Source organism: Citrus clementina, unplaced genomic scaffold (genome assembly GCF_000493195.1).
Source record: "Citrus clementina cultivar Clemenules unplaced genomic scaffold, Citrus_clementina_v1.0 scaffold_6, whole genome shotgun sequence".
Lineage (NCBI taxonomy): Eukaryota > Viridiplantae > Streptophyta > Magnoliopsida > Sapindales > Rutaceae > Citrus > Citrus x clementina.
The window spans coordinates 23,243,036-23,259,711 of record NW_006262139.1 but is presented as its reverse complement, the minus strand read 5'-3'; the positions used below and the strand labels follow the sequence as shown (position 1 = coordinate 23,259,711).

The 16,676-nt window shown below is 32.7% G+C and overlaps 3 protein-coding genes across 5 annotated transcripts in view; 2 read left to right on the top strand and 1 right to left on the bottom strand.

The window, feature by feature from the left end:
• The window catches only part of LOC18038741 (protein SWEETIE), a 40,077-nt gene extending 36,453 nt beyond the window's left edge, over nucleotides 1-3,624 (top strand). Inside the window, exons 43-48 of one of the 3 annotated variants that reach the window (XM_024182000.1) lie at nucleotides 150-282; nucleotides 607-917; nucleotides 1,000-1,134; nucleotides 1,381-1,545; nucleotides 1,643-1,768; nucleotides 2,440-3,624. In XM_024182000.1, coding sequence (XP_024037768.1) covers nucleotides 150-282; nucleotides 607-917; nucleotides 1,000-1,134; nucleotides 1,381-1,545; nucleotides 1,643-1,768; nucleotides 2,440-3,279 — 1,710 coding nt within the window. In that variant the 3' untranslated portion in view covers nucleotides 3,280-3,624. Of the gene's footprint in view, nucleotides 1-137; nucleotides 283-606; nucleotides 918-999; nucleotides 1,135-1,380; nucleotides 1,546-1,642; nucleotides 1,769-2,439 lie in introns of all 3 variants that reach the window. The other 2 variants (XM_024181999.1, XM_006430729.2) reach the window with 2 other exon arrangements.
• An 8,420-nt stretch (nucleotides 3,625-12,044) lies between these two features.
• LOC18038740 (30S ribosomal protein 3, chloroplastic) lies at nucleotides 12,045-13,229 on the top strand. Its single transcript, XM_006430728.2, has 2 exons — nucleotides 12,045-12,419; nucleotides 12,781-13,229. Exons 1-2 carry the CDS (start codon nucleotides 12,147-12,149, stop codon nucleotides 13,066-13,068), a joined length of 561 nt encoding a protein of 186 aa, XP_006430791.1. The 5' UTR covers nucleotides 12,045-12,146; the 3' UTR covers nucleotides 13,069-13,229.
• Nucleotides 13,230-13,321: 92 nt separating this feature from the next.
• On the bottom strand, nucleotides 13,322-15,578 carry LOC18038998. Its single transcript, XM_006430727.2, has 5 exons — nucleotides 15,268-15,578; nucleotides 15,067-15,170; nucleotides 14,795-14,966; nucleotides 14,571-14,696; nucleotides 13,322-14,467 (listed from the first exon to the last, which is right to left on the bottom strand). The coding sequence occupies exons 1-5, from the start codon at nucleotides 15,451-15,453 to the stop codon at nucleotides 13,535-13,537; spliced, it is 1,521 nt and encodes a 506-aa protein (XP_006430790.2). The 5' UTR covers nucleotides 15,454-15,578; the 3' UTR covers nucleotides 13,322-13,534.
• Nucleotides 15,579-16,676: the final 1,098 nt, after the last annotated feature.

Sequence of the window (16,676 nt, the reverse complement as noted above, 5' to 3'; positions counted from 1 at the left end):
GTGGGTAGGTCTATGTTTATTCATGGCCATAAATACTCATTAATTCATTTGCAATCTTGGGATCACATTTCTTTATAATTTTTGAAGAGTTACTGTTCAAATATTTACCTTCAGATTTGTTATTCTGCTGTTTTAAGATGCAGAAGCAGTTTAAGTCTGTAGCATTGGCATTTTTGTTAATTGGCTACCGGTGCATTAGACAAGCTTCAACAGAGTTATGTCTGTCAAAGGCCATTGAATTTATCAAGTGTGCTGTTCCCTTATTGAAGAATGTTGTTGAGGGTAAGTTCTATGCCAGACCTGATTTTGCAACTCAATTTTTTTCCCTCAACAGATATTTATTTTGTATATGCGTAGAACTTTTTTGTTTATTTTTTACTTTGGTATAAAAGGAAACATAAATTTTATTAGTAGGAAAGAAGATCTGCTGGAGGATGACCCCGGATGCACTCCAAGAATATCAAAAAAACAGACGTACAATTAATAGCATAATGTATTACACCTGCAATATATGGGAGTGAAAATCCGTTAATATAACAATAGCTCGAGTTATGATGCTTCTACATGCAGTTGGGAAGCTAGTACCTGATGGAATTTTTTTTGCAGATGCTCTTACACTTGGTGATGATGGAATTATTCATCTGAGGACAATTTTTGGCTCCTGTCTGAATGTGATTGCTGATGTCACGAAGAATTGTATTGAGGGACTTCATCTACTGGAAAATAAGAGATCTGACTTGGGCAGACTACTTCAGCTAAAGCTTGCATTCACGCTTGAGCAAAATGTTTCGTTGGCCAAACTGGCTAATGAAACTGGATGTCCTTGGGACAACAAAGACTGTATCCCCATAGGTTTTGCTGTGTTCAAGTGTTGTGCTGAAAGTATAAGAACTGTACTTACTGATTCAAATCTGCAGGTAGCCGTGATACCAGATAATCTAGCAATGCTCATTCATTACCAAATACCAAAAAATAGCTGATGCATATTTCCATACATAGGTTCAAGCGATTGGGTTGCAAGTGCTAAAAAGCTTGGTGCAGAGGTGCACAAGCAAAGAAAACAACAGCTTACTGTTGTTCATTGGTGGAGTGCTTGTCAGAGATATCTTCACCATAATGCAGAAGATGTTGAAGGTGTGTCTTTTTTTCATTTTTGTTTTTTAAATCTTTTCTCTATCTTTCACTGGAAAATCACAATAATTTCCCCCTTCTTTCTCTATCTTTCACTGGAAAATCACAATAATTTCCCCCTTCTTTCCTTATCCCTTTTCTTTACATTCATTTATCTTTTTCTGATGAAATTGGGGTGGATGGAATCCAAGAACTAGTTGAACTTCAATGTTTATCATTTTGATGAGTCAATGTTGCTAATAATCACAGAAACCTATAGTTAAAGAATCAGTGACTATTGCTGGGGAATGCTTAAGGATCTTGATGCTCCTGCAAACTGTGTCAAAAACTGAAGAATGTCGGAGAGGTTTTATGAATCTGCTTCTAGAAGCTATTGTCATGGTCTTCTCAGCATCAGAAGATGTCCGTTCTCAGGTACTATTGTTAATCATGCTCCAAATTTAGATTGAAACTAGAACTATTTTTTTAATTTGATTCATAACGTTTCTCCTGATTATTTTATCAATGACAGGAAGCTAACGACATAAGAAACACTGCCGTGAGGCTTGTTTCTCATCTTGCTCAAATTCCTTCCTCAGCAGTTCACCTTAAGGATGTCTTGTTATCATTGCCTCCAACGCACAGGCAGCAACTTCAGGTGCTGTTCTTGCTTTATTTATCTCTAGCGTATATTGGGTTGGAAAAGAAGAACGATGATTAATTGTTTATAAGAAACATGCTCTAGCACGTGTGATATGTAGAAAAAAATTTGTGTTTCTCTTCTTTTGCTTAGTAGCAGGTCATTATGAGATTGGGGATGGCAATTGTTCAGGTATAAAATCCATTTCATAACCAAACCCAGAAAATTGCCATCTAAATCCCAAACCACTGTCGAGTTCTGGGAAAAGTGATGTATATTGACCATATCCAAACCCGGAAAATTGCCATCCCTACAAGTGTGACATGCTGTTTTACTTATTTGAAGCCTGAAATTTTTGTTCTTGTGACTTTTATCCGTCATCGTCCTAGGGAATTCTGGATCCTTTCCACTAATGGAGCTTTAATAGTTTCTTAGATATGCAACCTTCTTCATGTTTTGAAGACCATGTAATCTCATTTATTCCTTATACTGCCAAGAACCTCAAAAAAGGGTGTAAATTGTTTGAAAATAACTTTGAGATTTGCACAAGCTCAAATTACATCTGTTGTAGAAATCGGAAATATTGTTACACCTTTATATGATTTCTAAGCCATAGAATTTTTATTTTTTTTCAAGTTTTGTTATGGATGTGATGAATTCTCTATTTGGCCATGATTCTCTTCTTTCAGGTGGTCCTTCGTGCTTCTGTAACACAAGATCACAACCCATTACAAATGAAACCTGTAGCACCATCATTGGAAATCAAATTACCGGCGCCAGCTGGTGGTAAACTAGAGAGAGATTCCCTGCCATCAGCCACCCGAATAGAGCAGCCAGAAGTGAGCAGAGAGAGAGAGTTACTGGCAACAGCTGCCTCAGTTCACTCCGATGAGGACAAAATTGGAGAGAGAGATGATGAAGATGAAGATGATGATTGGGACGCTTTCCAGTCTTTTCCAGCCTCGACAAGTGTATCTGAAACTGATTCAAAAGTAGGAATTATGGCCGACAGACCTGACCTAGTTGAAGATTCTTCTGCTTCAGAATCAAGAACCAGAAAAGTGAACTTCCAAGAATCCGACCCTTCTCAACCTCTCGACATTGTGAATGAGAGCAATGAGGCAGAGGATCCAGAAACCGGTGAACAGAATCTGGTTTCAGATAGTGAAGATGATGGATACGATATGGAAGTAGTCCATGATTTTAAGACGGACACTGGTATTGCAAAACCAAGTGATGATGATCGTGATCAAGAGATTGAAGATGAAAAGGTGTCAAGCCAAGAGATAGAAGATGAAGCAGTTGCAAGCCTAGCCAAGGAAGAAATAGCACACAGCATTCAACTAACTGAAGACGTGGAAGGATCAGTGAAAGACAGGTCAGCAGAAGATCATGAACAGAGAAAGGAGAGCCTAGCCGACAAAATTGATGAACCGTTGTCAACTGATCTTCAACAGGTCGAAGGAGAAGAAGGATCATCAGAAGTGAATACAGTGAAGGAGCATGAGGTCAAAAATGGAGAATGCTGATAATGAAATCGGTTTCGAAGTACTTTCTAAACAATCATCTGCTTCCAGAACTCGTGTGGAAGAAGATTATAAAATCATTGATGAAAATGCTGAGAAGAAAACGGCCAGTAATGAACAACACCAAGAGGATCCTGGTATTAAGAAATTGTCAGAAGGCTAAGATAATAAAATCCATGGAAACTGTCTTGTCTCGGCGAGTGTGTTGTAAATCCTTAGTCCACAAACTATAGTATGTTTCACAAGAAGTTGAATATTTGTTTCTCATCAGCGTTACTGAAACCTTATAATACAATATTAATTATATCCCAACAATAGATTTATAGAGATCGCAATAATTCTTGTCACAGGGGTTTTGCCTTCAAGCTAAGATAATTAAGTAGTAACATAGTACAAGAATTTGTTACTTTGTCTTTAGTGTTGTCCATTTATAGGTGATTTCGTTTGCAAACATACATCATAATCTAATGAATGCAAGCATATAAGGATCAAATATTACATACTTGAATTAATCAAATAGAATAATTTCTTTTGCGAACATACATTTACTCAGAATTTTGTGATTTCTTCTAAATAGTGTTAAAATGTGGATTAATTAGACGACACTATATTGGCACATAGTTTTGGGGCACTAAAGAGCGGTTTTGCTGTTAAAGGGTGATGGTGTTAATTTTGAGCTGGTTTTTTACAGCATGTAGATATTAATGAAACTAGGCCATAAAAAAAGTGGGAGTCGATTTGAGGTCTGAATTATTTTTACGAATTTCTGAAATTTTTTAAAAAATTTGAAGAAGTCCCGAAAATTTTGGACACCTTGTTGAATTGATATGAAACTCATTGAGAAGTCTTCTTATGGTACAAATAGGATTTTGTTTAAAAAATATTAATTTTTATCCAAGGGCTTCTCTGGGCATAGAATCAAAGGTTATTACACATGGTTTGGTCCATTAAATGACAATTTTATTATTAAAAGGTGATGGTGTAGAATTAAAGTTGAATTTTTTTTTACACGCATAAATATTGGTGAAATTACACAAAAGAAAATAATGAGAGTTGATTTCCAAGCCCAAAATAATTTTCACAAAATAGAAAAAAAGAAATCCCAGAAATTTAGAAGAAATTGTTGACTTGATATGAAACTCTTTGGGAGCCCTTTTGATAATCATACATGGTGTTATGCCATTAAAAGATAGATTTACTGTTAAAAGGTGATGGTGTTGAATTTAAAGTAATTTTTTTGTTCCCAGATATTGATATTCGTGAGCTTTTGAAAAATTGTCAAAAATCATGAAAAATAAGAAGAGCTTGTCGAATTGATATAAGACCCTTTGGAACTTGGAAGGCCTCCCCCCCACCGAAAAAAAGGGTTTTGGTGAAAATAAAGAATTTTTTCGGTTCAAAACTAATGGCTACACGATTTTAGGCCACTAAAGGGTGGTATTAATGTTAAAGGAAAATGGTGTTTTTTTTTTGGTACACATGTAGGTATTACAATAACTAGACCATAGGAAAAAAATGAGTGGAGACTGGAAAATTTTTAAATTTTTTAAAAAAAATCGAAAATAATCTTGAAAAATTAGAGGAACTTGTTGGATTCAAGTGAAACACTTTGGGAAGCCTTTTTGTACCTAAATAGGGTTTTGATGAAAAAATAGAAAAAAAAAAATTCACGGGTCGAGTTTGGACCTAGAACCAAAAACTATATAGCATATGGTTTTAGGCCATTAAAATGTCGTTTTGCCATTAATAGGTGATGGTGTTGAATTTTGAGCTAGCGTTTTGCATGCAGTAGATATTGGTGAAGCTAGACCATAGAAAAAACAGGAGTCGATTTGAAGATCCGAAATAATTTTTGTACAATTTTGAAATTTTTTATATAGAATTGAAAAAAAATCTAAAAAAAAATTAAGAGAACTTTTTAGATTGGATTAATAATGAAGCTCTTTGATAGGCCTTTTAATGGCCCAATAAAGGCTTTGGAGGAGAAAACTTAGATTTTTACGAAAGGTTATAACACATGGTTTTGGGCCGTTAGAGGTCGGTTTTACAGTTAAAGAGTAATGGTGTTGAACTTCTTGCTGATTTTTAGCATGCAGATAGATATTACTAAAACTAAACCATAGGAAAAACAGGAGTTGACTAGGAGGCCTAAAAATTTTTTGGTAAAACTAGGAGAATCTGTTAAATTAATGTGAAACTCTTTGGGAGACCCTTTTGTGTGGTCCAAATAGATTTTTAATGGAATTGACCTAAATTACTAAAAAGGCTAGTGCAATATATACAAAGATGTATTTAGATAGAGTGGTGATATAACTATAAATTTATTTTTTACAAACTGATTTGACATTAATTAATTTGTTGAATAAAAATACAAAATAATAAAACATGTGAACCTAGATATATTTAATCTAACCAATTTAATCATGCCATATCAGTTTGTACAAAAAAAAAAAAAATTAACAAAGCTTTAAATTTATAGGTAGCATATTTGAACTTCTCAATTTATCTCACTAATCTCTACTTTTTAATTAACCTCACATATTTCTAGAAATATCCCCATTAAAGAATATATAAATAATTAAAGATAAAAATATTGTTGTTTGTAGAATTCAACAAGGCTTTCTATGTGGGCACTTGACTTTTTCAATGAAGTTGTGAGGCCAATTGTTGCACGTGCTCTGGTTCTTCTCAGTAGTCGCCTGCCTAAAGCTTTCCTCCTCCTATCTGGGTTGTGATTGTGTGGTCGCTTGCTTTAGTGACTGTAGATCACTTGTATTTTCTGTATGGTGGGTTCTTTTTTAGTTGGTCTGCCGCTATCAATTTCCATTTTATAAGGGCGGGATTTTAGTTGTTAAAATTTATGCGATGGTTCTTTGAATGTCTGTATCTGGATATGATTCAAATAGTCTCTGGATATTCCATCATAAGTGGGTGAATTTGTTTTGTATTTGATTGAGGAAATCTGCAGACAAACTTTTGAATTATGTTATGATTTAACTGGGTTTCTTTTCTTAATAAAAGCTGTTTAAAACAAAGTGATAAATAAGAATAATTTTGAAAATAATTAATTAAGATTAATTGAAAAATGAGGGCTAGTGAAAGGTGAAATATTACCAATTTAAATTTATAGATGATGTATCTTCAGATCAAAGAGAGTCCACCTTCGCTCAATCTTGTTCAGATTATTGTTTGCTTTATGTATTAATTTTCTCAAATATTTAATATCATCAAGCAACCACCTAAGTAAATGTTTGCCGACACCTAATGGTACGAGGACGAGGGAATTCATAAGTGTATAAGCTTATAGGATTTTTGTTCAGGCAGCTAGTAAGTTTGTTACATTAATTATAAGTTAAGACTGACCTAAAAAATATTTTTTTTATGATCTACTTATTATTTGACAAATAGTAATTAAGTCATTTAAAAATATAAATTTTAAATTGATGTACCTTATTGATAACGAAATATAATGAGCCCATTTTTTATTCACGTTGACGTTTCATGGCCGACCGTCTATTCATTACTTGAATGTGACAATTCATAAATCAATATCTCATTCATTTTTTCAGGAATTATCATTTCAATTGTCACTCGGCAGCCAACTCAAAACGTAAGGAAATTGGACTGAAATTTTAAAATTCGTATCAAGATAGAATTCTGAAATTTTTTAAAGTAATCAAAACTTAAGGAAATTGTCAAGTAAATAAATGATTCCTTAAATGCAACAAGCTTATGATTTCTGAGATATAATATAATATAAAAACTAGTGAAATTTTAGCTCATTTAATATAGATTTTTGCAAGAGACTTCTATCTTATTGGTGGATACATAACTCATTTATTTTTTATATCATCCAAATATGGATAAAAACTTGTTTAGTCCTTATATTATAAAGTTAATGCTCATTTAATCCCTATATTTTTAAGAATACCTCAAAACATTCTTACTGTTAAATATTAACACTTGTGCCATTATTTTTTATTCTTTTTAGCATGCTTTTACAATATTACATTCTTACAGTAATATTTCTTTTTTGGATGTTAATAAAAAAATTGGATTATCAAATTAAACCCAAAAATAAAATAAAAAACAAAAAAATATACATTAATTTTTGTGGAAACTTATGTGTCAAAAAAATTAATTTTGTAAAAAATAAAATTATCACTTTTTTTATAAAATTTAATATTTTAACTCCTCAGCAGAGTGTTCTACAAAATATATATATATATATATATATATATATATTATCTTTATTTTATTTTTTGGTGTTAAACTGGTAATTTAATTTTTCTTTTTAATAATGTCTAAAAAAAGAAACATTATTGTAATAGGGTAATATTATAAAAATAAGTCAAAAGGAACAAAAGGTAATGGCAAGGGTGTCAATAATTTATTAGTATGGATTTTTTGAAGTATTTTTAAAAATATAGGGACTAAACGGACACTGACCTCAAAATATAGGGACTAAACAAGTTTTTACCCTCCAAATATTGTTAATAGAGAAATCAATATAAAACCTATCATTACATCCTTAACCTTTCTTTGTTAGAAATTTTAATAATTTAAAAAAATAAATTGAACATAAAACTTACAAAAAAATCAACAACTTTTTATACATTTACTTTAGCAACAATTGTGTCAATACACTGCTTGTAAAATTGGCAAGTTGTAATAAGACATTTAGTGCTTGTTTGGTATGCCTTATCTAATAGTTATAAATGCTTATTTAATCTCATAAGCTCTTATTATAATTTTTATTGTTATTTGATTTTTTTTTAGTAGAGTTTTTATAATTTAAATAAACTATTTTACCTTTACTAGCAAAAACTCAAATTTTAAACTTTTGAGAGTGGAAGTTGGAATGCTTTTTAAAAATGTTAAAATATCCAAAATATTCTCTACTTATTTGACAAACTTATTTTATTTTTTTCATAACATAACTTAAAAAAACTTATTTATTAAAGTAATTTCATAAATTTTTAATAAAAAATCTTATTGACAACCAAACAACTAAATTTTTTAAAGTAAAATCTCTATTTGTAAAAATTCTACTGTCAAAAATTTTATTTAAATGGATTATACTTAAAAAATTATACCAAACGGAGTCTTATTCCCGATTTTACAAACGTTACAAAATTACCTATATACCTTTATACCTAATTTATTATTATTATTAATTATTTTTCCTCGTGCATGTTGTACATGACAAAGTTTTAACACGAGTTGAATTATTTGAACCAATTTTATTAGCCATTATATAATTTTAAAATAAGAAGTAATTGAGTTATAAATGTGCCCTAGCTAGATGAGTGGGATGATGATTATGAGCGCATTAATTTGTCGAGCACGCATGCACCTGTTGAGATTCTAAAGGATAAATTAAGAAAAAAGAGCAAACAAACACAATTAATGGTATGGTTGTCAATTTGTAAATCGTAATAAACTATTAATTAAAAATTAATCTGATACAAGTCTAGTCGTTACAAACGGTTAAAGACAACAATCGTTCAATCAATTCTGCAAGCACCATTAATTCAGTGATCAATACAACTCCTTTCTTTCTCGCTTACATTGCTTTTACATTCATTCAATTTTACAAGGCTTGTGAAGGGTATGAGATCGCATATAATATTTACTTAGTTTGCATTTATTGTATGGCATGTAAAAAATTCTTTTAAATAAAGTAAGGTTTAATAAAATTGTGTATATAGAAAAGTAAAGACAACTTATTAAGAAAGTAACGAAGGTCCGAGGTCGAGGTTCTAAAATTTTATGAGAAACTTGTTCTTTATACACTCAAGTTACTTTGTTTATCTTGCTCAAATGAGTGTTCCATTCAGGACTAAATTCCAACACCTATTGCCTGAAAAAAGAAAATTATACATTTATTAATTAGAATACCAACGTAATATTTAATATTTACTTCAAATTAAAAAAAAAAAATGAATTAGTATGCGATTGTGAAAGGAAGAGAAGAGGATTGATGAGGCCTAAAGCTCCGTTGGGTACTGTTGTTGGAGAACTGTAGTTTAAAAGCCATACTTATTTTTACCACGAATTAGAAGTTAAGAGTGGTTTGATCTTGCTTACAGTTGGTTTGATAAAAAATTTACAAAAACTTATCAATATTTATTTCCTAATTATAACTGTTATTTCATGATAGACATGGCTTTTTACCAACGCGGCCTAGCTAAGTGTATGTTCAGAGAGTTGCATCGAATTATATAAAGTAACAAGAAAGAAAGAATATTAACGAGTTGCTCTTTGAGTTATATATGCTTCGTTAGCTTCTCAACTATGAAAGTAAAGATTAAATAGTACCTGCAGCTGGTTGTTTCTAGATTTGTTTCCCATATCATCATCATCATCATCAAGATTATTAGCACCACCTTCTTCTTCTTCTTGGCCTTCTTTGTTGCTCTGAGAGCAATCATTTTCATTTATGCAAAGAGAGTTAGACATATCCATATAATGTGAACGCATGGATTCTTATTTTAAAAGAGAGAGAGAGTAATTAGTTAGATGATGAAGTTGCGGTTTGGATGGTCTTCATCTTCCTTTTATAGATGTTGTGACGGATATCTATTGGCCACTACTCTCTCATTATAAGGGGAGTGATTCAAGTCTTGTAATTGTTGGGGAATAAAATTCCATCACCGTAAATATAGGAGCAGCTGCTTTTTTTATTATATAGACGGTAGTGGTAATTTAAGTCATGTTATGATAGAAAATGATCTTGGCTTTTTTTTTTTTTTTTGAGATTATAAAATTTTTAAAGATTCAATTGCAAAATTAATTTAAAAAGATTTTTGTATCAAGTAAAATAATTTAGTTATACAAAATCTTTCGCTCAAACTTTTATGGTTGATTCAGAAAACTCATAATTGAAAAATTAGTAATTCAATAATTGACTTATATATCTCTTGAATAGTAACGAGGATTAAAAATATAGTATTATATAAAATTTAAAATAAAATTAATTTTAATAATTATTTAATTATAAATATATCAATAATAAATGAGTAGTAATCTAAATATTATTCTAAGTAATTTAAAAAAAAATTGATTGAGTTACATACAATATTAGTCTGATTTTTTTTTATAAGATTTTTTCTTATTTAAATGATGGAGGAGTGACTTGTTGACAGTCTGGCATGTGGCATTTTTATCAGTTTTCAGGATAATGTTATGTTAAAAAAAATTGTCATGAATTAAATGTGTCATTTTCGTATGCATATATATTATATGTACATCATTTATCCACAACATCTAATCTGACGTGTTATGTTATCAGCCTCAAGAGTTTATTACTACATTCGTTTTTGTGGACCCTACTTGATAGACTCGGTCACAGACTGACAGAAGTACTTGCTGCTGGTTTCACCTGAATAAGCACTTCTAAGCACGTGAATAAGCACTTCTAAGCACGTGGGTGTGCTGCTGGTATACTTATTTACATGCAGAATGCAATAACACACTAATAAATTTCACATTTTAATTTTGATGGCTGAGGTTGATGGGATGGAACGACAGTGATGGAATTAAAATAAATATGTGATGAACCAATTTTAGATGTGGGTGGTGCTATTTTAACTCATATATAACTTTGACTTTTAATTTAAATGTTAATAATTTAAATTAAAGCATCTTAATCTTTTACAGATATTCATCCTGATCCTTAATAGTTAACACCCAAATTTTTTTTTCCATATTTAAGGATAAGCACTTCTTTTATTATTATGCTTCCAAAATTAGCAAAGGCACGAAATATACAAACATGACTTTTTAATAGTGTAATCACAAACTTCTCTTCTTCTTTTTCAGTCTTCATCCTCAATATCAAATGTGACAGAATCATCCACTCTTACTTAAAATAAAATGTTAAATAGCTCGATTTTAGTCGAACTCAAAATAATAGAAGAATTTAGGGCACATGAGATGAGATTCATGAAAATGGGCCTTAGATTGATCAGCTTGTAGCCATTGGGCTATCTATTTAACAAGCAGGGTCTGCCTTTCTTTTAGGCCTTGCATTATTGGTCTTCCTGGCCTTCTATTTGATATCTGGACTCAGGTCCGATTAATGATCCGGCAATTTTACCGGAGCATAAAATGGGCTGATTAATAACTTCAAGCTCAAGGTCACCACTGTTTATGCTTCCTCAAATCCTGGCATACAATAGATCCTAGGCAACCTTTCCCTTTTTCTGAATTGCATTATAATCTACTATTTCCAATCGTAAATCATGCCAAACCTCCAAAATCAACTTAATGACGATCCATTGATCCAAAATAGATTGAATCACGTTAGACCTCTCGATTCAATTTTGTTTAACTTAGCTCTAAATTGAACGGATCTCATTAAACCTTCTAAATCAACTTTGTGATGGTCCATTTTGAATATATGAATTTAAAATAGACTTAATTTTTATCAAAACTTCTTAAATGGTTACCTGAGCTTATAAATAAGCTGAAGCTATTTTTAAATCCTTAAGTTAAATAATAAGATGAAAAAATATCCACAATTCAAGTAACAAAAAATTTGTCTATCAAACAATTAAAATCAGAAGTACCTTATAAAATATAGGAACATGAAGATTTTTAAATGCAAGATATCATCATCTTAACAATATAGTTTTAGTTTTAAAGAACCCACCCATTTAATACAAAATCATCTTAACAATATAGTTTTAATTTTAAAGAACTCACCCATTTAATACAAATGGACAAATTATTATATGTTGGCTCGAGAAGCTGAAACAATCAGGGACACACCACCCCCACGTTATTATCCCGAATAGAAATACTTGAGCATATAAAAATGGCTTCTTCGACATCCATACACATAGAGAGACTCCGCCCAAGTCAAAATGTTATCGATGTCGTTTCACTGCCATATAAACGCCGTTTTGACACCCGACACATCATCAGCAACAGCAAAATGGCCTTCTCAAAACCTTCCCCTTAAGCCCTTTACCAAAACCTCAGTCATGCTCAGACCACAAATCTCGTACTTGAAACTAAGACATGGCACAAGACAAGTCAGAGTCAAACACTCATCTTCATCGGCTGCCATTGATCAAACACTCGACCCGGAACCGCCTGCAGACGATTCTGATTGCGCTATTATACTACGAAAAGAGGTTTGAATTGACAGAATATTTTGTGGGTTTGTTTTTATTTATGATTTTACATGTGGGATCCTTTGTTTCAGTTATAATTGTTATAGTCTCTGTTTGGTTTCTTAGAAAGTGGAGTAAAAGATAAGAAAATAAAATTGATTAGTAGTGCTCTGGTTCACGAGGAAAAGAAATTATATTTATTTTGGGTTTTATGGGTTTAATAGCATGGGCCTGGGGGAGTTCTACTTCTAAATTCTAATGTCGTAGTTTTTTTTTTTTTTTTGTTACTTCTAAATACTCTCAAAATATTACTTGCAAAAGCACTTGCCTTTTGTTTTTTGTTCCTTTACTTAATACTTTTATGATGTTTGTTGATACATAGAAGCTTGGAGTGGTTGTGAAGCCGAATGAGAAACGAAGGCTTGTATTGAAGTTCATTTGGATGCAAAATGACATTGGCATTGCGCTTGATCAAGTGATTCCTGGGCATGGGACAATCCCTTTGAGTCCCTATTACTTTTGGCCGAGGAAAGACGCGTGGGAAGAGCTCAAGGTTTTGCTCGATAGCAAGCCCTGGATTTCGCAGACAGAGAGGATTCACCTTCTCAATCAGGCCACTGACGTCATCAACTTTTGGCAAACAAGCGGTGGCAATTTGCAGCAAGGTTAATTATGTGGAAGTTTTGGATCTTGGTCACTTGAGAGATTATAGTCCAATACATTGTGAAGGTAAGGTTTTAGCATTGTGAGATGTTGTGTCAGGTTTCTACATATTGCTTGTATTGCAATATTCTCAAATTTAAATGGAAGATGAGTTTTTCTGTTTGATTATGTGAACAGTACATTCTTGTGTTAGCTTTATGAGGTTACAATTATGACGTGACTTCATATCAACTATGGATAATGCTTGTTTTTCTAGAATGCAGTTAGTTTCCTTGAACTGAAGAAGCATGTCACAATCTTAAAATATCCAGATACATAATTTCTGTCCAAAATCATGGCCCGCAGCCACAGTTTATAGAATGTGAATTTACGATTAAAATAATGAAGAAATATGTAACCAACAACTACAAGCTCTGGCTCAGTAATAACTGAATCTGCAAAAGTGTGTAAAAGTAATAAATCAATGATCCTTTTTAGGCATTCTGCACTCGTCTTGTCCTCACTGAAAATTTCTTCCAGTCTATATTTGAATGCTGATGCATATGTAATTGCTCTGCAAAATCCTTGGTGCTTGTCAACTTCTTTTTGGTAGGCCCATCCAGCGATTTCATTGAGTTTACTGCTGGTAATTGATGCTTGTTATCTATGTGTTCATCTGAAGGATACTGCTTATCAAATCCATTCTGTTCTGAGGTATTTTGGTGTGCATTAGAAGGCAAGCTAGGCTTCCTATCAAATTGTTTTTGCCATTGTACGTTTCCCTGATTCTTTCCACTGTCATTATCAGTGTCATCTGAAGCTACTGCAATCCCACCCTCTTGGTTTCGGTAATGTGCACCTGCCAACTTTTTCGTCATGCTTAAAATATCACCATCTGAATCTGAACTTGAAGCAGATAGTATTCTTTCTCTCACAGCCGTCCTTTTACTCTCTTCCAGTTCTTTGAAGTGAATCTCCCTGGTTTTTTCTGTCACATCTTCATCCCCTGATTCTGAGCTAAAACTGTCAACATCGTAGAATTTGTCAAATCCCATTCTACTTTTTGAATCCTCATCCTCTTCATTGATAACTGCATCTTTGTCGCTTTTAAGGTCAGATGTCATTGACATATCAGAGTTGGATGCTATTTCTGTTCCATGGCTATAACCACCAAAATCATCTGAGTTGTTGTCTCGTGATTCAGATCTTGAGAGATCAAATGCTGCTCTTGCAGCTTCTGCTGCATAAGCTGCTGATTCAAAAGCATCTTGTGCAGCAGCTGCTACATCTCTGTAGTATTTCCTCCTTTTAACTGATTCAGATAACTTTTCGTCCTGGTTCAACTCTTCAGGCACATTGTGGGCATCATCGTTAAAAGTAGCTGGTTCCATAGGCTTTGGTTGCTTCTGTTCGATATCTAATTTCTCCTGTAATCATCAAACATATACAGTCATTTAGCAGTAAAACATTAACATTGTGCTTGATACAAATGATTGCTTCTAATTCTATGCAGTATTCAATTATCCTAACCTTGACAGGAACGCGAGTATCTTCCTCCAAATTCAGAAGAGCGATACCCATCTCAGTTGAAATTTCCTTGAGCACTTTTAATCTGCTTTCCAAGCTACACCGCCGTGATGAAAGCTTCTGTACAATCTGGAAAACATAAAAGACAGGACTCGTTAGAAGAGAATTGATCAAAAGAACTGCTTTCACTGAACACCAATCATTCAACTCTTTAGACTTTATTTTACCTTAGGAGTCACTCCGCAGTAGTTGCGTAATTGCACAGCACGAGCATCAAATTCTGCACCATACCTTGATTTGAAAATCTCACGAATTTTCTGAAGCTCAGGAAAGTCTCCACATCTTGAAGACGCAAAGATCAAACCCGATATTGCTTCCTTCAGCTCATCGGGACATTCCCTATATAAATAAATGAACATCCAAACGTGTTAATATCGAATAAAACATTAAAGATCAAATGGGAAAAGAGCACAATATCAATGAAACTTGATGAACTGACTTGTTTTTCTGAATAAACAAGACTCTTTCTATCAGGAGATGGCAATAATCTTCTATCATTCCAAGCGCATCCAACATGTTGAGCTCCTTAATCATATACTCAACCTGGAAAAGTAAGTTTAATTTTTTTAGATCAAGTAGGGGTTAAGTTAATAATTAAGAATTAGCAGAGAGAGGGATTAGGGACATGAGTACTACTAACACGAGTAAGAGCTCGTTCATGGTGACCGAGGTTAAGGAGCTCGGTAACATCAGACCTTGCATAGTAATACCGAGCCTGGTGCTGGTTCCTGAGAATGGCAGCCCTTGAAATGGCAAGTTTAGTAACAGATTTAAACTTGGAGGTATTGAAACTTCTTCCAAACAGCCTATCCAGCTTTCTGCTCATGTTCTCTAATTTTTTCTCTTAAATTTGCTCTTTTGCTTCTTGCTGGTCTTAGCGATTAATCTTCTTATATAAGCACCAAACAGAAGAAAAACCCTGAAGCGAAAAACCCTTCAGAAGAGGGAGAAGGTTCTTGAAGTTTGCATGCAATTAATGCATTATTTTATACGAATGGAACAAGGATCCTGAACGGTGCCTGTGATTTTTGGGTTGCAAAGATGCACTTAAGATTGTGCCGCGTGGGACGCCGTTGCCTTTTGTTATTGAATGAATGGGACAATGCGTGAACGGGGTCAATTTTTGGCTGCCGCAGCAAGCCCACAACATTTTGAGACGACCGCTTCTTCTTCTTCTTTGACCCTAAGAAAGCCGTCAATCGCCAGATAAGCAGAGGGAAATGACAACACGCAACTACCACATCAAGTATTTTGATGTTGTCTTATTTTGATTTCATTAAGCCCTAGGAAATACCTTTTTAAGTTGCTAGTTTGAGGGAAAGTTAGAATATTTGGACAACATACAAAACACCAAAATCTTGCATTTCCATCAACAATACATGAATTTAGATGATGAGGAACTCAGAACGTCGTGTGGGCTGAATTATTTTAATACAAGAATAGATATCTGAGTTATGCCATTTTAATAATAAAAAAAATTCTAAGTTACTCTTAAGTAGATGCCTAATTGTAAATATTAGTAAATTATTAGAGTTAGAGATAAAGTTTTCACTTGCTTTTTGTTAATAATAATAATAATAATAGACATTAGAAATATAAGCGAGAATAATGGTTTGGGCGACTCTCTGACCCTATGAGGACATGAGAACAAGTCTCAATGGTGTAGCACAAAATGTAGGAATATCCTTTACTTAATGGCCTTAATACTCATTCCATAATGAGCTATAAATATCATTCACTAACTAGGTTTTGTTTGTCTATAATCATCCTACTAAGAATGCGTTTGGAATTGAGGTTAGACAGTTGTACCTTAAAAGTTACAGTACTAAAATATTTGGTAAACATTAACTATTTTTTTGTCAAGATTGTTATTTAAAATTTATATTTATTATACATTACTAATTTTTATTTTATAGTTACAGTTTTTTCCACATTAACTATAATTTAAATGTTATAATACCTCAATTTCGAATAAGACCTAAATGATTTAAAATCAAAATGGTGAACACCAACTAAATAAGCCTACAACAACAACAACAAGAATACTTA